The sequence below is a fragment of the Salmo trutta genome, chromosome 18 (genome assembly GCF_901001165.1).
Source record: "Salmo trutta chromosome 18, fSalTru1.1, whole genome shotgun sequence".
Taxonomy (NCBI): domain Eukaryota; kingdom Metazoa; phylum Chordata; class Actinopteri; order Salmoniformes; family Salmonidae; genus Salmo; species Salmo trutta.
The window spans coordinates 51,492,198-51,509,806 of record NC_042974.1 but is presented as its reverse complement, the minus strand read 5'-3'; the positions used below and the strand labels follow the sequence as shown (position 1 = coordinate 51,509,806).

The 17,609-nt window shown below is 41.9% G+C and overlaps 1 protein-coding gene across 1 annotated transcript in view; it reads right to left on the bottom strand.

Moving 5' to 3' along the window:
* Positions 1 to 955: 955 nt before the first annotated feature.
* The window catches only part of stxbp4 (syntaxin binding protein 4), a 44,430-nt gene continuing 27,776 nt past the window's right edge, over positions 956 to 17,609 (bottom strand). Inside the window, exons 12-15 of the mRNA XM_029697426.1 lie at positions 12,686 to 12,868; positions 10,272 to 10,388; positions 9,358 to 9,407; positions 956 to 3,325 (exon numbers count right to left, since the gene is read on the bottom strand). Of these exons, the coding sequence (XP_029553286.1) occupies positions 3,178 to 3,325; positions 9,358 to 9,407; positions 10,272 to 10,388; positions 12,686 to 12,868 (498 nt within the window). The 3' untranslated portion in view covers positions 956 to 3,177. The remainder of the gene's footprint in view (positions 3,326 to 9,357; positions 9,408 to 10,271; positions 10,389 to 12,685; positions 12,869 to 17,609) is intronic.

Sequence of the window (17,609 nt, the reverse complement as noted above, 5' to 3'; positions counted from 1 at the left end):
TGCTTTGAAAGGCTAGTCAAGGGCCATTACCTCCACCATAGCTGACACCCAAGAGGAACATCTATGTGAGAATACTATTCATCGACTACAGCTCAGCTTTTAATACCATAGTGCGCTAAGCTCAGGCCCTTGGGTCTGAACTTCTCCCTGTGCAACTGGTTTCTAGAATTCCTGACGGGCCGACCCCAGGTGGTGAGGGTAGGAAACAACACCTCCGCCACACTGATCCTCAACACGGGGGCCCCCCATGGATGTGTGCTCAGCCCCCTCCTGTACTCCCTGTTCACACACAACTCCAACTCAATCATCAAGTTTACTGATGACACAACAGTGGTAGGCCTGATTACCAACAACAACGAGACATCCTACAGGGAGGAGGTTAGAGCCCTGGTGGAGTGGTGCCAGGAAAATAACCTCTCAATGTCAACAAAACAAATAAGCTTATCTTGGACTACAGTAGACAGAAGAGGGAGGATGCCGCCATCCTCATTGACGGGGCCGCAATGGATAGGGTCAAAACCGCAATGGATGAGGGCAAAAGCTTCAAGTTCCTCGTGGTGCACATCACTGAGCACCTAAGACCCTCACAAACTGCACCATTGAGAGCATTCTGTCGGGCTGCATCACTGCCTGGTATGGCAACTTCTCCGCCCTCAACCGCATAGCTCTCCAGAGGGCGGTGCGGACAGCCCAACGCATCACAGGGGCCACGCTGCCTGACCTCCAGGACATTTACCACACCCGGTGTCAAAGGAAGTCTAAGAAGATCATCAAGGACCTCAATCCCATCGACACACACACGCACAGCCAACGCTGCTGTATCATGTTATAGAGTAATTGAACCAACCACTGGTCACTTCCCGTTTCACACTGTGTATTTAAATACTGTATCCTCAACATAGCTTATTGTAATATTTCTACAACTGCACATTGTATTTTAGTTACACTGATAATACGCATCACATATTTATTTATATACCGGATTCTTGACATAGTTCATTATTGTGTCTACTGCTGTACATTCTTAGTTGATCTGGTGTAAATTCCCCCGGTGTACATACTGTATGTATAGATTACATTTTGATACTGCTACATTGCTATTTGGGTTGTTAATTGGATTCGTCCCGCCATTCTTTTTTGTATTTTTCTTTACATTGTAATTGCTTGACATTTGACTGCATTGCTAGGAACTAGCAACATAAGCATTTCGCTGCACAGCTATTACACCTGCTAAACTGTGTACGTGACCAATAAACCTTTATTTGATTTTCTCCGCAACACTGATGGTTAGCTACTGACTTGATCACAGGTGTACGTATGATGATGTATTGTATTGACTAAGGTGTTACAGTACATTTCTAGATACACTTGTACAATTCTGGGGGGGAAAAAATCATTCAAAACATATCTATAGGAAGTAGAACATTGCATTGCATTTCATGTTGCATGAAAGATCAGTCTGTCCGTCCACTAGACGATGACTACAGAGAAAACTTGAGTAAATATGGATGGAACACATCTCCACTAGACACAGAGGCTGGAACATCTCAATGTTGCTTAATACTCAGTCCCTGGTTCTTCAACTCCACTAGACACAGAGGCTGGAACATCTCAATGTTGCTTAATACTCAGTCCCTGGTTCTTCAACTCCACTAGACACAGAGGCTGGAACATCTCAATGTTGCTTAATACTCAGTCCCTGGTTCTTCAACTCCACTAGACACAGAGGCTGGAACATCTCAATGTTGCTTAATACTCAGTCCCTGGTTCTTCAACTCCGCTAGACACAGAGGCTGGAACATCTCAATGTTGCTTAATACTCAGTCCCTGGTTCTTCAACTCCACTAGACACAGAGGCTGGAACATCTCAATGTTGCTTAATACTCAGTCCCTGGTTCTTCAACTCCACTAGACACAGAGGCTGGAACATCTCAATGTTGCTTAATACTCAGTCCCTGGTTCTTCAACTCCACTAGACACAGAGACTGAACATCTCAATGTTGCTTAATACTCAGTCCCTGGTTCTTCAACTCCACTAGACACAGAGGCTGGAACATCTCAATGTTGCTTAATACTCAGTCCCTGGTTCTTCAACTCCGCTAGACACAGAGGCTGGAACATCTCAATGTTGCTTAATACTCAGTCCCTGGTTCTTCAACTCCACTAGACACAGAGACTGAACATCTCAATGTTGCTTAATACTCAGTCCCTGGTTCTTCAACTCCACTAGACACAGAGGCTGGAACATCTCAATGTTGCTTAATACTTAGTCCCTGGTTCTTCAACTCCACTAGACACAGAGGCTGGAACATCTCAATGTTGCTTAATACTCAGTCCCTGGTTCTTCAACTCCACTAGACACAGAGGCTGGAACATCTCAATGTTGCTTAATACTCAGTCCCTGGTTCTTCAACTCCACTAGACACAGAGGCTGGAACATCTCAATGTTGCTTAATACTCAGTCCCTGGTTCTTCAACTCCACTAGACACAGAGGCTGGAACATCTCAATGTTGCTTAATACTCAGTCCCTGGTTCTTCAACTCCACTAGACACAGAGGCTGGAACATCTCAATGTTGCTTAATACTCAGTCCCTGGTTCTTCAACTCCACTGGACACAGAGGCTGGAACATCTCAATGTTGCTTAATACTCAGTCCCTGGTTCTTCAACTCCACTGGACACAGAGGCTGGAACATCTCGAGGTTGCTTAGCTGCTGTATTGTCTTTTATTCTGCTGTCTGATACTCCAGTTCAAGGATGTCCTTCATTTTCTTACAGGCTGCTCCACTAAAAAACAACTATTGAGATTATGTGTATAGTAACTACAGAGTTGGTTTGGTGTCTGTTTTCCAGTTGGCTTTGGTTGGCTTGGTAACTATGGAGGTTGGCTTGGTGTATGATGAGCTGATTGGTTTTGGTTATCCGGTTGGTTTTACTTGGCTTAGCAACTAGGTGGTTTGATGTCGGTTATGCAGTTGGTTTTGGTTGGCATAGTAACTATGGAGGTGATTTGGTTGGTTTGGTGTCTTTTATCCAGTTCGTTTAGGTTGGTATCAAAACTAGAGTGGTGATTCAGTGTCGGTTGAGCTGATTGGATTTGCATGCTAGGCCAGGGATAGAGACGATATGCAGGCATGCAGCAAGTCGACTCGTAACACGACGAGTCAAGATGATAGATCACTTACAGCCCACCTCGAGGATGGCTCTAACAGTCCGTGTGAGTTCTTTAGCCTCTGCAGCTAGCGTAGCTGTCGTCCACTGGGACTTCTTCCCCACGTGGGCTCCCAGGAGTTGAGAGGAAGCGCCGGGCTTCATGTCACCAGAGCTGCAGAGAAACAGACAGGTATAGAGTTAAGCTTTCAAGCTTACAGCACTTTTACACTGTTTTTACCATGGCTGTATTCATTAATCTAGCAAGAGAAAACTCTATGGATATTGGCTTTCACCTGGAATTGTCTATTTATGTCTGACAAAATAATGATAATAATTTTAAGGATATAAGGATATGGATAGGCTAGATAGGATGAAGTCAGAAGTGATGCAGAAAAATACTGTACTCTTTCTTAGGGATGTTACTGTAAAGAGTAGATGACATAGGCCGTACTACAGTTGGTCGGAAATATGGTGGCATGGTGGCAGGTCATGACACGTCATAGCTAATACTTCATAACTGAGAGTATAGCCTTGTCTCAAGTTAAGCAGTTGGTTACAACTGTGAGCGTTGTGGAGACCAAACAAAACTAGCATAGTTGTATTGTGGGTGCATCTACTCTCCTTATTTGACCTAGATATTTTGTGTGTATGTATTGATGTGTAGGCTAGGTGTGCCTTTTTTTTAAATTGATGTAGTTCTGTTCTTGAGCTGTTCTTGTCTATTAATGTTCTGTATTATGTCATGTTTCATGTTTTGTGTGGAAGAGAAGCTGCTGCTTTTGCAACAGCTAATGGGGATCCTAATAAAATACCCCCCCCCCAAAAAAAAATACCATAGTCTGAATTCAATTCAAATAGTGTTTCTAGAAAATACCGCAATATTGCCGACCTCGCCACCTAAATTGATGGAAATTATGTTGCTGTAAAAATGGTTATTGCCACAGTTAATGGGGGATATCAATATTAGAGAAAGAGAAAGTAATTATTGTCTGACAGTGACTGATGAAGTAATTATATTATGACAATGAGAAATGGATATAATTATCTTTGTCTACCATTACCGAGGTGTAAACAACAACATTTCAACCTACATTTCATCTGTTACAACTACTGCCCTACAAACGACCAGGAACACCTGCAGTTCTAGGAAGAAAACGTATTGTCAAAAGTGTTGTTTAACTAACAAATGGTCTGGTTACCTAAGACAGAAGGTTACTTAAAAGCCCAATGCAGCCATTTTTGAATCACCGAGCTGACTAGGTGAAAAATCTATTGGGCAAGGCATTTAAATCTAATTGCTCCTGTAAGATAAGAGAGTCTGTTAAATGACTAAAATAGTCTGAGTAGGGAGGGGTAAACTGGCTGTTGTTGGCAGAGAGGTTTGGAATTATCTTTCTTATTGGTCTATTAACTAATTTACTCCTTCCCACCAAAACAGGCAGAAATTTATTTTATCCTAATTTTCACAATTTCACAGTATAATTCCAACCTCAGTGTGGAAATATATATATATATATATATATATATATATATATATATATATATATATATAAAACAGGAAAATCTCATTTTTGACTGCACTGGATCTTTAAGATAAAAACGAAAGTTGGGAGGTTGGTCAGGGAACGGTTGGTCAGGGAACGTCTTCAAATCCTTTACCCCTAACCTACCTAAAGTTAGCCACAATTGCTAAGCAAAGGTTTACTACAAATGATAACACAAAAAGATGTATGATACTCTACGACTGCTAATATGTATGATACCGTACAACCACTGGACCATTTGTAACGTATCATACAAAATGGAGGGACATAAAAAAAATAACTATAATATCATGCAAATGGGTATGAGACAGCATTGTTATGTCACAAATCCATGTGAGACTGACTGGACAGCTATATTGAGGTTTTCCAGTGACCTACAGATTGACAATAGAACACTGGGCAGGGGTAGCACAGGGGGTCTTTGTAAAAAGGGTTTCAAACTGACACAGACTAATGTGTGTTACGTAGTCAGACTTACAAAACAGGACGTTGTCTAGGTCTTCAGAGGGCCAGAACTAATCATCACCCCACGTTGTTTGCTAAAAACTGCACAGACTGCAGCTCAATACCCAAGTGGAAAGTAAATATATTTAATATACTTATATCATACGTGAATATATTTAAGTATATAGAATTATGTCCATAATATATATACTTTAGTATATTTAAAATAATCTAAATTGGAAAACATTTTAATACATTTAATGTCAACTTTAATAGGGTTTTATTAGCATTTAAGTATATTAAACATGCCCATTAGAGCGTTAAGGGCGGCACCTCACTTGGGATTGGTCAACAAAAAATATATAATTAATGGTTTATGCTTGAAATGCTCATAAAAGTGTGGTAAAAATATATTGTTCAAAACAAGCTGTTACTTACTACTCTGCCCCTAAGTGACTGTCAGCAGTGGCAGCTCTGCCTCCGTGGGTGAACAGGCCGTGTGAACATTGCTTGGATTGTGTTGCCAGCTGTTTGCTATGAAATCAAAGGAATTCATAGCATGAATTATAACAGTACAAAGTAAATGGCCGTCCTGAGGCGATCAAATGTGCGTCCGTTCAGTCAGAACATCTGGGTCTGCTCTAGTCTCCTCCTCCCAATCAATCAGTCTCTTTATTATAGAGAAATACTCCTCAGCATGTTGCGTAGAAGGACAGAGCGATACAGTAGCTACAACCTTTTCATAGTGGATATGGTAGGGATTTTTTTTAAAAATTGTTTCCCACTGTTAGGGTCCTGTGTGGCTCAGTTGGTAGAGCATGGCGCTTACAACACCAGGGTTGTGGGTTGGATTCCCACCGGGGACCAGTACCAAAAAGTATGAAAATGTATGCACTCTGGATAAGAGTGTCTGCTAAACGACTAAAATGTTGTTTATCAGGTTCTACTCTAAGTGACATGGCGACGTGTCGACTACAACAGCATAAAACCAGGTGTTTTACAAAGCATGATCAAATGAATTAGCCAGCTACAGCAATATTGAGAAATAGTTTGGTTGATTTCTTGGGTCAAATAAACCACTTATCTACCTTTGATAAGCAGCTAGCTATAGCTAGCTATTGCTAGCTAGTTAACACCCATGTCAATATCCACAGCATCGGTATGTTTGCTGCGTTCTCCCAGGTTCACTTGTTCGTTCATGATCTTGGCTGCAGGTTGTAAATAGAATCATCTAATCCAGTGGTTCCCAAACTTTTTATAGTCCCGTACCCCTTCAAACATTCAACCTCCAGCTGCGTACCCCTCTAACACCAGGGTCAGCGCACTATCAAATGTTGTTTTTTTGCCATCATTGTAAGCCTGCCACACACACACTATACGATATGTTTATTAAACATAAGAATGAGTGAGAGTTGTCGTCACAACCCAGCTCATGGGAAGTGACAAAGAGCTCTTATAGGACCAGGGCACAAATAATAATAATCTCTTTTTTTTCAACCATCTTACATATAAAACCTAATTTGTTCATCACAAATTGTGAATACCTCACCACAGGTTAATGAGAAGAGTGTGCTTGAAAGGATGCACATAACTCTGCAATGTTGGGTTGTATTGGAGAGAGTCTGTCTTAAATCATTTTCCAGACACAGTCTGTGCCTGTATTTACTTTTCATGCTAGTGAGGGCTGAGAATCCACTCTCACATAGGTATGTGGCTGCAAAGTGCATCAGTGTCTTAACAGCACGATTTGCCAAGGCAGGATACTCTGAGCGCAGCCCAATCCAGAAATCTGGCAGTGGCTTCTGATTAAATGTAATTTTCACAGAACCGCTTGTTGCAATTTCGATGTGGCTCTCTTGTTCAGATATTGGTAAGTGGACTGGAGGCAGGGCATGAAGGGATAACGAATCCAGTTGTTTGTGTCATCCGTTTCGGGAAAGTACCTGCGTATTGCGCACCCAACACACTCATGTGCTTCACTATATCACATTTGACATTTTCCGTAACCTTGAGTTCATTTGCACACAAAAAAATCATACAATGATGGAAAGACCTGTGTGTTGTCCTTGTTGTCCTTGTCAACTTCTTAATCATAGCCTCAATTTAGTCCCGCACATTGAATATAGTTGCGGAGAGTCCCTGTAATCCTAGATTCAGATCATTCAGGCGAGAAAAAACATCACCCAGATAGGCCAGTCGTGTGAGAAACTCTTCATCATGCAAGCAGTCAGACAAGTGAAAATGATGGTCAGTAAAGAAAACTTTAAGCTCGTCTCTCAATTTATAAAAACGTGTCAATACTTTGCCCCTTGATAACCAGCACACTTCTGTATGTTGTAAAAGTGTGACATGGTCGCTGCCCATATCATTGCAGAGTGCAGAAAATACATGAGAGTTCAGGGGCCTTGCTTTAACAAAGTTAACCATTTTCACTGCAGTGTCCAAAATGTCTTTCAAGCTGTCAGACATTCCCTTGGCAGCAAGAGCCTCTTGGTGGATGCTGCAGTGTACCCAAGTGGCGTCCTGAGCAACTGCTTACACATGCGTTACCACTCCACAATGTCTCCCTGTCATGGCTTTTGCGCCATCAGTACAGATACCAACATGAGCAGCAGCTACGTTTGGCAACATACGGACCGTTAGTGGAATTCCCGCGAAAGAGTAACAGTTAATGTGATTGGATGTTAATTATTTGAATCACATGTTTATTTGGCGTAACCCCGACATTGCAATTTATTGCCCTGGCCACATCTGCAGTCCTCATGCCTCCTTGATGCCTCCTCTCGATACCCCTAAACACTGAGGAACATTGGGTGGAAACAATGTGCTTTCGTGGGACCGCCGTTGTGATACCCGGACCACACCGGGTTCGGGGACCTCGGCAACCAGTAACTTCCTCCATCGACCGAGCCACTTGGGAGCACTGTTGCCACAGTAAATGCTTGGGGAGGAGGGCCCTGAGGACACGCACCTTCCCCCGGCCTCCAGCTAGGGTCACGAGATCTGCTTCTTGCCCCTCACCGCGTAATAATCCGTTTTCACCCTGCTCTCCTTCGACCCAGCACGTTGTCTGTGCCAAGATGTCTGCCGCTGCCCAGAAGCACCAATACGGTAAAAAAAACCTTCTGGCCCGGACCCTTCCCTTTATGCCTCAGAAACTGACGCGCCGCCCCTGCGAAGGACTTTCGTTTGTCCTCGAAACAGACTGCAGACTGCTGGACTCCATAGCCGAGCCAAACAACCTTGTTGGTGAAACTGGCTCATCCAAATACATCCGCCTGTCCCTCTCAGGAATCCAGGATTACATCAACTAGAGGTGGCCCTGAGCCTCCATACCTTCCCACACAGCCAGGATAGAACAGCGGGACAGACACAGCACAAAATCAGCCGTAGCATGGCTTTCATCGAGAAGCTCTGGAGCCGGCTTCCCCGCCTCCATGGTCTTATTCAGCTCCTGTAGCAAAACGATATGATACATCTGCAGCATTGTGACCACATTCAATGACCGGGCCGTCACACCCTCTGCCTGGTACACTTTGTCCAGCTGATCCGCCGAGAACCGGCACTGTTTATTTGGAAGCACAGTGCTAGGATTAGCCCCCTTGTTAGCCTCTGGAGCTAAGTAACGCGATAGCTGTCCATCCACTGGCATTGTGCAAACGAGCCCCGCCTCCTCCATACCCTCTACATTCATGAACTCACCATAACCTGATAGCACCAGTCTGGCTGAATGAGGGGAATCCCAGGTCGCCTTTAGCTCATCGGCAAAACCTTTAAAACGGGTAAGTGACGCTTTACCGCTGCAAGGACAGGAGGTAAATACCTTCCCCCAAACCTGCCGGAACGCCGCTGCGGGGGAGAAGATGGCCAATCCACCCCCAGATGATCTGCCGCACTACGACACAGCTCCATCAAAGGTGAATTAACCATCAATAGTTCACTCTCCCCCACCGAATGCAAAAAAATATCGTTTCACAAGTGAAAATCCACATCATCACATGTGAAGTGTTCCAAAAAACACATGGTTTCAAATGATTTCACATGAACAAAACATGTGGAAATGTCATGTGAAATCATGTGGTTTTTTCGTAAGGGTGTATACACTGTGAATGAATGAGATTATCTGAAAGATAGCCCACTTTTGAAGAAAGAAGCAGAAGAAGCAGACATGATTCACTCTCTATTCATTAGAAACGTGCACAATACACATTCTTACCTACAGCTCTTCATGGGGCCTTGGTTTTCAATGAGGAAGTCTTGGACATTCTAAATGGGAAGGAATGTAAATGTACGTATTATTTGAGTTGATATATGCGTCTCAAATGCCACTCCATTTCCTATGGTACACTACTTTCGACCAGGACATATACATAGGGCTCTGGTCAAAAGGGGTGCACTATATTTTTTATTTTACCTTTATTTAACTAGGCAAGTCAGTTAAGAACAAATTCTTATTTGTAGGGAATAGGGCTCCATTTGGGACACATTTGATGAGACCACTTTTCTGAACACTACAACACTATTTAATCAGACATGGGTTCAAATACTATTAAGGTATTTCAATTACTTTCACATACTTTTCAAAGTAAATATTTGGATTTTAATATTTTGAAATACAATTGGAAAGTATTGGCATGTATTTGAAAATACTCCATTCGACAGACAAGTGTATTTTCAAATACAAATATTAAAATACTCCCATGCATTTAAAGCCAGGTCAGTTTGGTTCAAATGGTATTTGCTATGTTTTTGAAAATAAGTATTTGAAATGTGTATTTATAGGAAATAATTTGAAAAAAATACTTCAAATAGAAGCAGTTGATTCAGCTACAATATTTGAAAATACTCAAATACACCAGACAATAAGTATTTTAAAATACAAATACAAAGCACGTATTTGAACCCAGGTATTTATAAACTTGTCATTATTCAGAGATGTAAATGCTAATTTCAGTTTGTCTTTATATTTCTGTATTGTCTTTCTGAGGACGTGAATGATATGAATTCAAATCTGTTTCTCCTTCTCAAATCTGTTTCCCTTCACACACTGTAAACTAGATATGAAGTAATGGTCTTCGAGAGAGAGTTAGTGTTGACATTCAGTAATCACAGTACACACACATACAGTACCTCCACAAAGTTGAGCAGTTTTCCCATGGACACCTCAAAGCCCTTTTTGGCCCCCTCGTTCTTACGTAGTTGACACTCCAGAACGGCCACTCTCTTCTTCAGCTCCTCCACCTCATCCTAACAGGAGGGACATCACACTAGGTCATCAGCACGGGTTCTACTGAATGGCCTGCATCTGGATGGGTTTTCATTCATAAATTCAAAGATTGGCTGTGTTTTTAATTAAAACATTTTTTTTTTGTGATTAATCGCATTGTCTGAAAGCGTTCAAAATACACTGAAAATGTCCAAAATACATAATCTATGCAGCTAAAAACAACAATGCGATGTCAAAACAAGTTGACATTGAGGTTAAAGAAAGCGTGATTATCAATTTACCAGATTTTGCAAACCGTTATTTTAGACAGCATCAAGGCGTCAATATTCTTGCAATCCTTTTGTATAACAAATCTTAAATTACAGCTCAATTTGAGCTAAATCTGAATTTGTGATTCATCTTGATTATTCACAGCAAATCCTGGGATTAACAGCCCTAATTTTCAATAAAGTTACATATTTTCAATAAAGTGTCAATCATTGATGAAAGTTCAATTATTTTAAAACTATAGCAAAATTTCTATTGACTTTTCTGTGACTGCCAAAAGTGTGATACGTTTCATTTATTTATAAATTATCACACACTTTTCCCATTGACTCAGAGTACTATGTAGGCTACATGCCAAAAGCGTAATTGGTGATATAATTGTGGTCCAGGTACAGATCTCCCAAACAGGATGGAGAAAACCTGGAACGGGATCACAGACGAGAGGATTGGGGATCTGGTGCGGACTCACACAGTATAGAAGGGTGAAGAGTGACAGGAGGGAGAGGGAAAGCAAGGGAGAGAAGTTAAGAATGATGAGATGGGTCTACATTTATTTTACTCACACAGTGAAGCAGTAAATCCTGCAGACTCGGACAGGAAGAGGGGGGAAATCAGGAGCAGACTTTTCTCAGCACAGGGGAGAGGGAGGAACCTGGAACGGACTGACACAGGGAGGAAAGGAAGGAACCAGGAGCAGACGTTTCTCAGCACAGGGGAGAGGGAGGAACCTGGAACGGACTGACACAGGGAGGAAAGGAAGGAACCAGGAGCAGACGTTTCTCAGCACAGGGGAGAGGGAGGAACCTGAAACGGACTGACACAGGGAGGACAGGAAGGAACCAGGAGCAGGGTCCAGCAGGGTTTGGGTGGGCTCGACACACTGGATGACAGGATGGACAGAAGGAAATACAGATACATGGAAGGAAGGGAGAGGAAGGAACTACTTCCTTTGAAGACAGGGGAAGAGAGAGTGAGAGAGAAACAGATACAGAGAGACAGATACAGAGAGACAGATACAGAGAGACAGATACAGAGAGACAGATACAGAGAGACAGATACAGAGAGACAGATACAGATAAAGAGAACAGGGTAGTAAGGCCCCTCAGATCTAGCAGAGCTCCCTGTGGTTGATACCTTACACCAAGATAATAATGCATGCGTTTGAGGAGTAGACTGTTATTTATTCCAACAGGGGAATGTAGTGTAGTCCGTTACCTCAGTCTGGGCATGGGTTTTATGCTCAACAGAGAAAGAGGAAAGAGAGAAGGGGGTCTCAAATCCGAGAATGGCGGTTGACAGGTTTAATGGCAATTCTGCTTCTCAAAAGTAGTCTATGGTCCAAAGTAGTGCACTATGGGTGAAAATAGTTATGTTAAGAAGTGTGTAGGCTATAGTAGCTCTGGTCTAAAGAAGTGCACTACATGGGAAATAGTTGCTCTGGTCAAAAGCAGTGGTGGAAAAAGTACCCAATTGTCATACTTGAGTAAAAGTACAGATACCTTAATAGATCTTACTCAAGTAAAAGTCACCCAGTAAAATACTATTTGAGTAAAGTCTAAAAGTATTTGGTTGTAAAAATACTTAAGTATCAAAAGTAAATGTAATTGGTAAAATATACTTAAGTATCAAAAGTAAAAGTATAAATAATTTCAAATTCCTTATATTAAACAAAGCATTTCTTGTTTTAAAAATTTACTCAGACATAATTTACAAATTATGCATTTGTGTTTCGTGAGTCCATCAGATCAGAGGCAGTAGGGATGACCACATATTCACTTAATAAGTGTGTGAATTGGACCATTTTCCTGTCCTGCTAAGCATTCAAAATGTAACAAGTACTTTTGGGTGTCAAGAAAAATGTAGGGAGTAAAAGGTACATTTTCTTTAGGAATGTAGTGAAGTAAAAGTTGGCAAAATATAAATGGTAAAGTACAGATACTTAAGTACTTTACGCCACTGGTCAAAAGTAGTGCAATACATGGGGAATAGTGGCTGGTCATAAGTAGTGGAATAGGGATTATAGGGTATGATTTGAGAACCAGTCTGTTACCTTAGCCTGGCCGGGCTGCTGCTGTTCGTTCCTCTGGGCCTTGAGCTCAGCTATCTCAGCCTCCAGGAGATGGATCACCTCCTCATAATCCATCTCCATCCCCCTGGCCTGCTTCTGGGCTGCTACAGCCAGGTGGATCCGGCTCCGCAAAGCACGGCTCTCATCCGTCCCAGACTTTATCTCCTACCAGGGAGTGACGAGGAGAGGACAGGAGAGTCAAACAGGCACAGGAATATGCTGTAGGTAAAGGTTCAGTGCACTTTGAACTTGTTTTGGAACATTTTACTGCTTGAATGAATGAAAAGGATGCTACATTATTTATTTTTTTAGAAACGGTGCTTTGCTTTAATTTGTTTCTTCAATTATTTTGGCCTATTTCAGAGGCATTTTAGCTTTCTTTTGTAATTCTCTGTTAGAGGGTAACAGTGTTCTGAGGTGTGTGACACTGACACAAACAAACAGGTCTCCAGTGGTGGAAAAAGTACTGATTGTCATACTTTAGTAAAAGTAAAGATACCTTAATAGAAAATGACTCAAGTAAAAGTGAATGTCACCCAATAAAATACTACTTGAGTAAAAGTCTAAAAGTATCTGGTTTAAAATGTACTTAAATAAAGTGGTGGAAAAGTGTTGATACTTGAGTAAAAGTAAAAAGTAAACGCTATACATCAAAATTCTTATATTAATAAGCAAACCAGGTGCCACAGTTGTCTTTTTTTTTACGGACAGGCAGGCACACTCCCACACTTTTGGGTGTTATCCCTGATGTATGGAGTAAAAAGTACCTTATTTTCTTTAGGAATGTAGTGGAGTAAAAGTAAAAATTTTGAAAAATATAAATAGTAAAGTAATGTACAGATATCTCGAAAAACTACTTAAGTAGTTCTCCAAAGTATTTTTACTTATGTACTTTACACCCCTGCAGGTCTCCCTCACTCATCACACGCTAGAGCAGAGTCAACACGCTAGAACAGTCAACATGCTAGAGTAGAGTCAACACGCTAGGGCAGAGTCAACACGCTAGGGCAGAGTCAACATGCTAAGGCAGAGTCAACACGCTAGGGCAGAGTCAACACGATAGAGTAATCAACACACTACAGTCAACGCGCTAGAGTGGTGTTAACACGCTAGAGCAGTTAACACGCTAGAGCAGAGTCAACATGCTAGGGCAGAGTCAACACGCTAGGGCAGAGTCAACACGCTAGGGCAGAGTCAACACGCTAGGGCAGAGTCAACATGCTAGGGCAGAGTCAACACGCTAGGGCAGAGTCAACACGCTAAGGCAGAGTCAACACGCTAGAGCAGAGTCAACACGCTAGATAAGAGTCAACACGCTTGGGCAGAGTCAACACGCTTGGGCGGTGTTAACACACTAGTGTAGAGTCAACACGCTAGAGCAGAGTCACCACGCTAGAGCAGAGTCACCACGCTAGAGCAGAGTCACCACGCTAGAGCAGAGTCACCACGATAGAGCAGAGTCACCACGATAGAGCAGAGTCAACACGCTAGTGCAGAGTCACCACGCTAGAGTGGTGTTAACACGCTAGAGTAGAGTCAACATGCTAGAGCAGTCAATACGCTAGAGCAGTCAACACGCTTGGGCAGAGTCAACACGCTAGAGTGGTGTTAACACGCTAGAGCAGAGTCAACATGCTAGAGTGGTGTTAACATGCTAGACTAGAGTCAACACGCTAGAGTGGTGTTAACACGCTAGAGTAGAGTCAACACGCTAGAGTGGTGTTAACACGCTAGAGCAGAGTCAACATGCTAGGGTGGTGTTAACATGCTAGACTAGAGTCAACACGCTAGTGACACATGATAGATGATGGGACTACCCTGGAGAGAGAGAAACCTGACAGACTAGCCTACATAATTACATAAGATTATGTAATGCTCTACATAGAAAATTCCCAGTAGTTTTTCCTGACCACTTGACCTGAAAGAACTCCTAGCCGTACCTGATACTATGATAATACGGTAGATAACTGACACAGAAGGCTCACGTGTGTTGTGGCCAATCTATACAAGCTGTAGCGTAATATTGAGTTGCAGTTTATGGTTTTAACAAAAAACGTGGGATGGCGACGCCTCTGAAGACTTAAAAAATGTAAACCTAGTGGCATAACATGCATTAGTCTGTCAGTTAGTTCAAAGTTCAAACCCTCTAGCTAATGTTCTATAATCAATCTGTAGGTATGTGGAAAACCTCAATATAGCCGTCCAGTTAAAAAGTCTCAGATGGATTTATTTAAAAAAATATGGAGCTAATGTTCTATAATCAATCTGTAGGTATGTGGAAAACCTCAATATAGCCGTCCAGTTAAAAAGTCTCAGATGGATTTATTTAAAAAAATATGGTGTTTTCTTCCACAAACTATTTCTCTTTGTGTGTGTGTGTGTGTGTGGTCAATGCTGATCCCTGCTGTTGGCTAAAAATAAACACCTAACTCTCTGTGACCTAGATCTCCCCTGGTGTTCCCTATATGGAACACATGTGCACACACACCAGTAAATGGGCACATACGCATACACACATTCATTCACTTGCCACACACACACACACACACACACACACACACACACCATCTGTTCCTGTGACTGGAATACTGGGAATTCTATATATTCTCAGAACCGACGTTCAGAGAACAGAAGGAGAGAGCGCGAGAGAGAGAGCTAGAGAGCGAGGGATAAGATCACTTAAGCTGGGATACATCTCACAGTCATGTGAATGAGTTGCCCGAGTTAGCAATGACCAACAGCATCAGTACACAGGAAGGGCACGATAGGGCAGGGCAGCATACAAGCTGTAACTCTAAACACTGAGTATGCCCTCAATATTGTATCTTTATATACTGTTAGTCTGTGTCTCCCCTTTCCCCCTCAGCTCTACAAAAGAGCCTTAATAAAAAAAACAAACCCCATGCAAACTGATCAAACATGGGTTTATCAGATGGCGTTGTAAACCTTCACAAAATAGCAACAGCAGGACATGTCCCTGGATCTATTCAATACATAATTCAGTTATTTTACTAGTAAATGATGTATTTTCTTTATCCGCTTGTGTAATGTTTTCTGTGTGCTGGCTGGGATGACAGCAGGGATTTAGTTCTGTAATGCTGCTACCCTCTGAGCCTGAAGCTGCTGAGTCTGCAGGGAGCACTATACAGAGCACTTAAAGGAAGCATCCCAAATGGCACCCTATTTCTTATATTGTGCACTTAGCAACGGTCATCGAAATTGTTAAAAAGGTTTTAAAAACATTTATAATATTTGATCCCAGGCTGTGTCGCGACCAGGAGATCCATGAGGTGCCGCACAATTGGCCCAACGTCGTCCAGGTTAGGGGAGGGTTTGGCCCGCCGGGATGTCCTTGTCCCATTGCGCTCTAGCGACTCCTTGTGGCATGCCGGGAGCATGCACGCTGACTTCCGTAGGCAGTTGTACGGTGTTTCCTCCAACACATTGGTGCGGCTGGTTTCTGGGTTAAGCGAGCAGTGTGTCAAGAAGCAGTGCGGCTTGGCAGGGTCGTGTTTCGGAGGACGCATGGCTCTCGACCTTTGCATCTACCGAGTCCGTACGGAGTTGCAGCGATGGGACAAGACTGTAACTACCAATTGGATATCACGAAATTGGGGAGAAAAAGGGGTAAAAAACATTTCTAATTAATGCAACAGTTGGATAATGGGTGAAGATACTCCAAACTTTTAGAAATGTTAGAATCCTCAGATATCGACTGAATTATAGCACATAAAAATTTTACTGGCACAGACAAATAATGGAGTTTTACTTTTATTAGAATGCACTCATTTATACATTTTCTTATTGTATCAGGTATTTTTTTATTATATTCTGTGTTCATATAAAGATAATTATGTGTGCCTAATTTACATAAATATAGTCTATTTGCATATATGAATACATTAACATAAAAGAGAGGAACAGGGCTGCAACCATCAAACACTTGTGCCATCTTCCCTACCTGCACTGTCTGGACTGCCTCAATAATTACTGTTGTCTTGTAAACTTGCATAATTCAACAAGTGTGTTAATAGCAGGATACCCTCAGATTCAAAATAAACACGCTTGACTCTACATTATACCTATCTAAACATACTTTACATTGTTTGCGAGAAAATACCTAATATTGCTATAAACCAAGTGATTTTTTTCGTTAGTTGCCTTCATTTCAGCGCATCTAATTTGTAAACATTTCAACTGTATTCAATTATTACTTTTTTCAATTCCACAAAAAATTAACACCCGTCAAGTTCTCTTTCTTGTGATGCAAGTGTCGAGACGGTGAGTTAAATCCCAGACAAAGCTTTAGCGTTCTTATGGATTCAACGGAAAGGCAATGTATCCTTTTGAGCTCATTTGAGCCATTACTGTGGTGCGTTTGGTAGCAGAAAAGAATGATAGGCACAAGCAATTCCCTTAGGGGCAAGATTTAATTTGAGGAAGAAAAAAAACTCTCCATTGTTGGTCCTTGAATCAAATAACGCATATGTGACAAAGTAGATGATAATTAAAATGTATATAAAGCGTTGTAGAAAAATATAAAAGCAAAGTGTCGGTCCCATGTTGCATGAAATGAAATAAAAAATACCAGAAATGTTCCATACGCACAAAAAGCAGAAGCTGATTAAAAAGCACAATCATTACACAGGTGCATCTTGTGCTGGGGACAATAAAAGGCCACTTTAAAATGTGCAGTTTTGTCACACAACGCAGTCACAGATTGCCATGCTGACTCCAGGAATGTCCACCAGAGATATTGCCAGAGAATTGAATGTTCATTTCTCTACCATAAGCTGCCTCCAACGTTGTTTTAGAAAATGTGTCAGTACGTCCAACCAGCCTCACAACCGCAGACCACGTGTAACCACACCTGCCCAGGACCTCCACATCCTGCTTCTTCATTCTG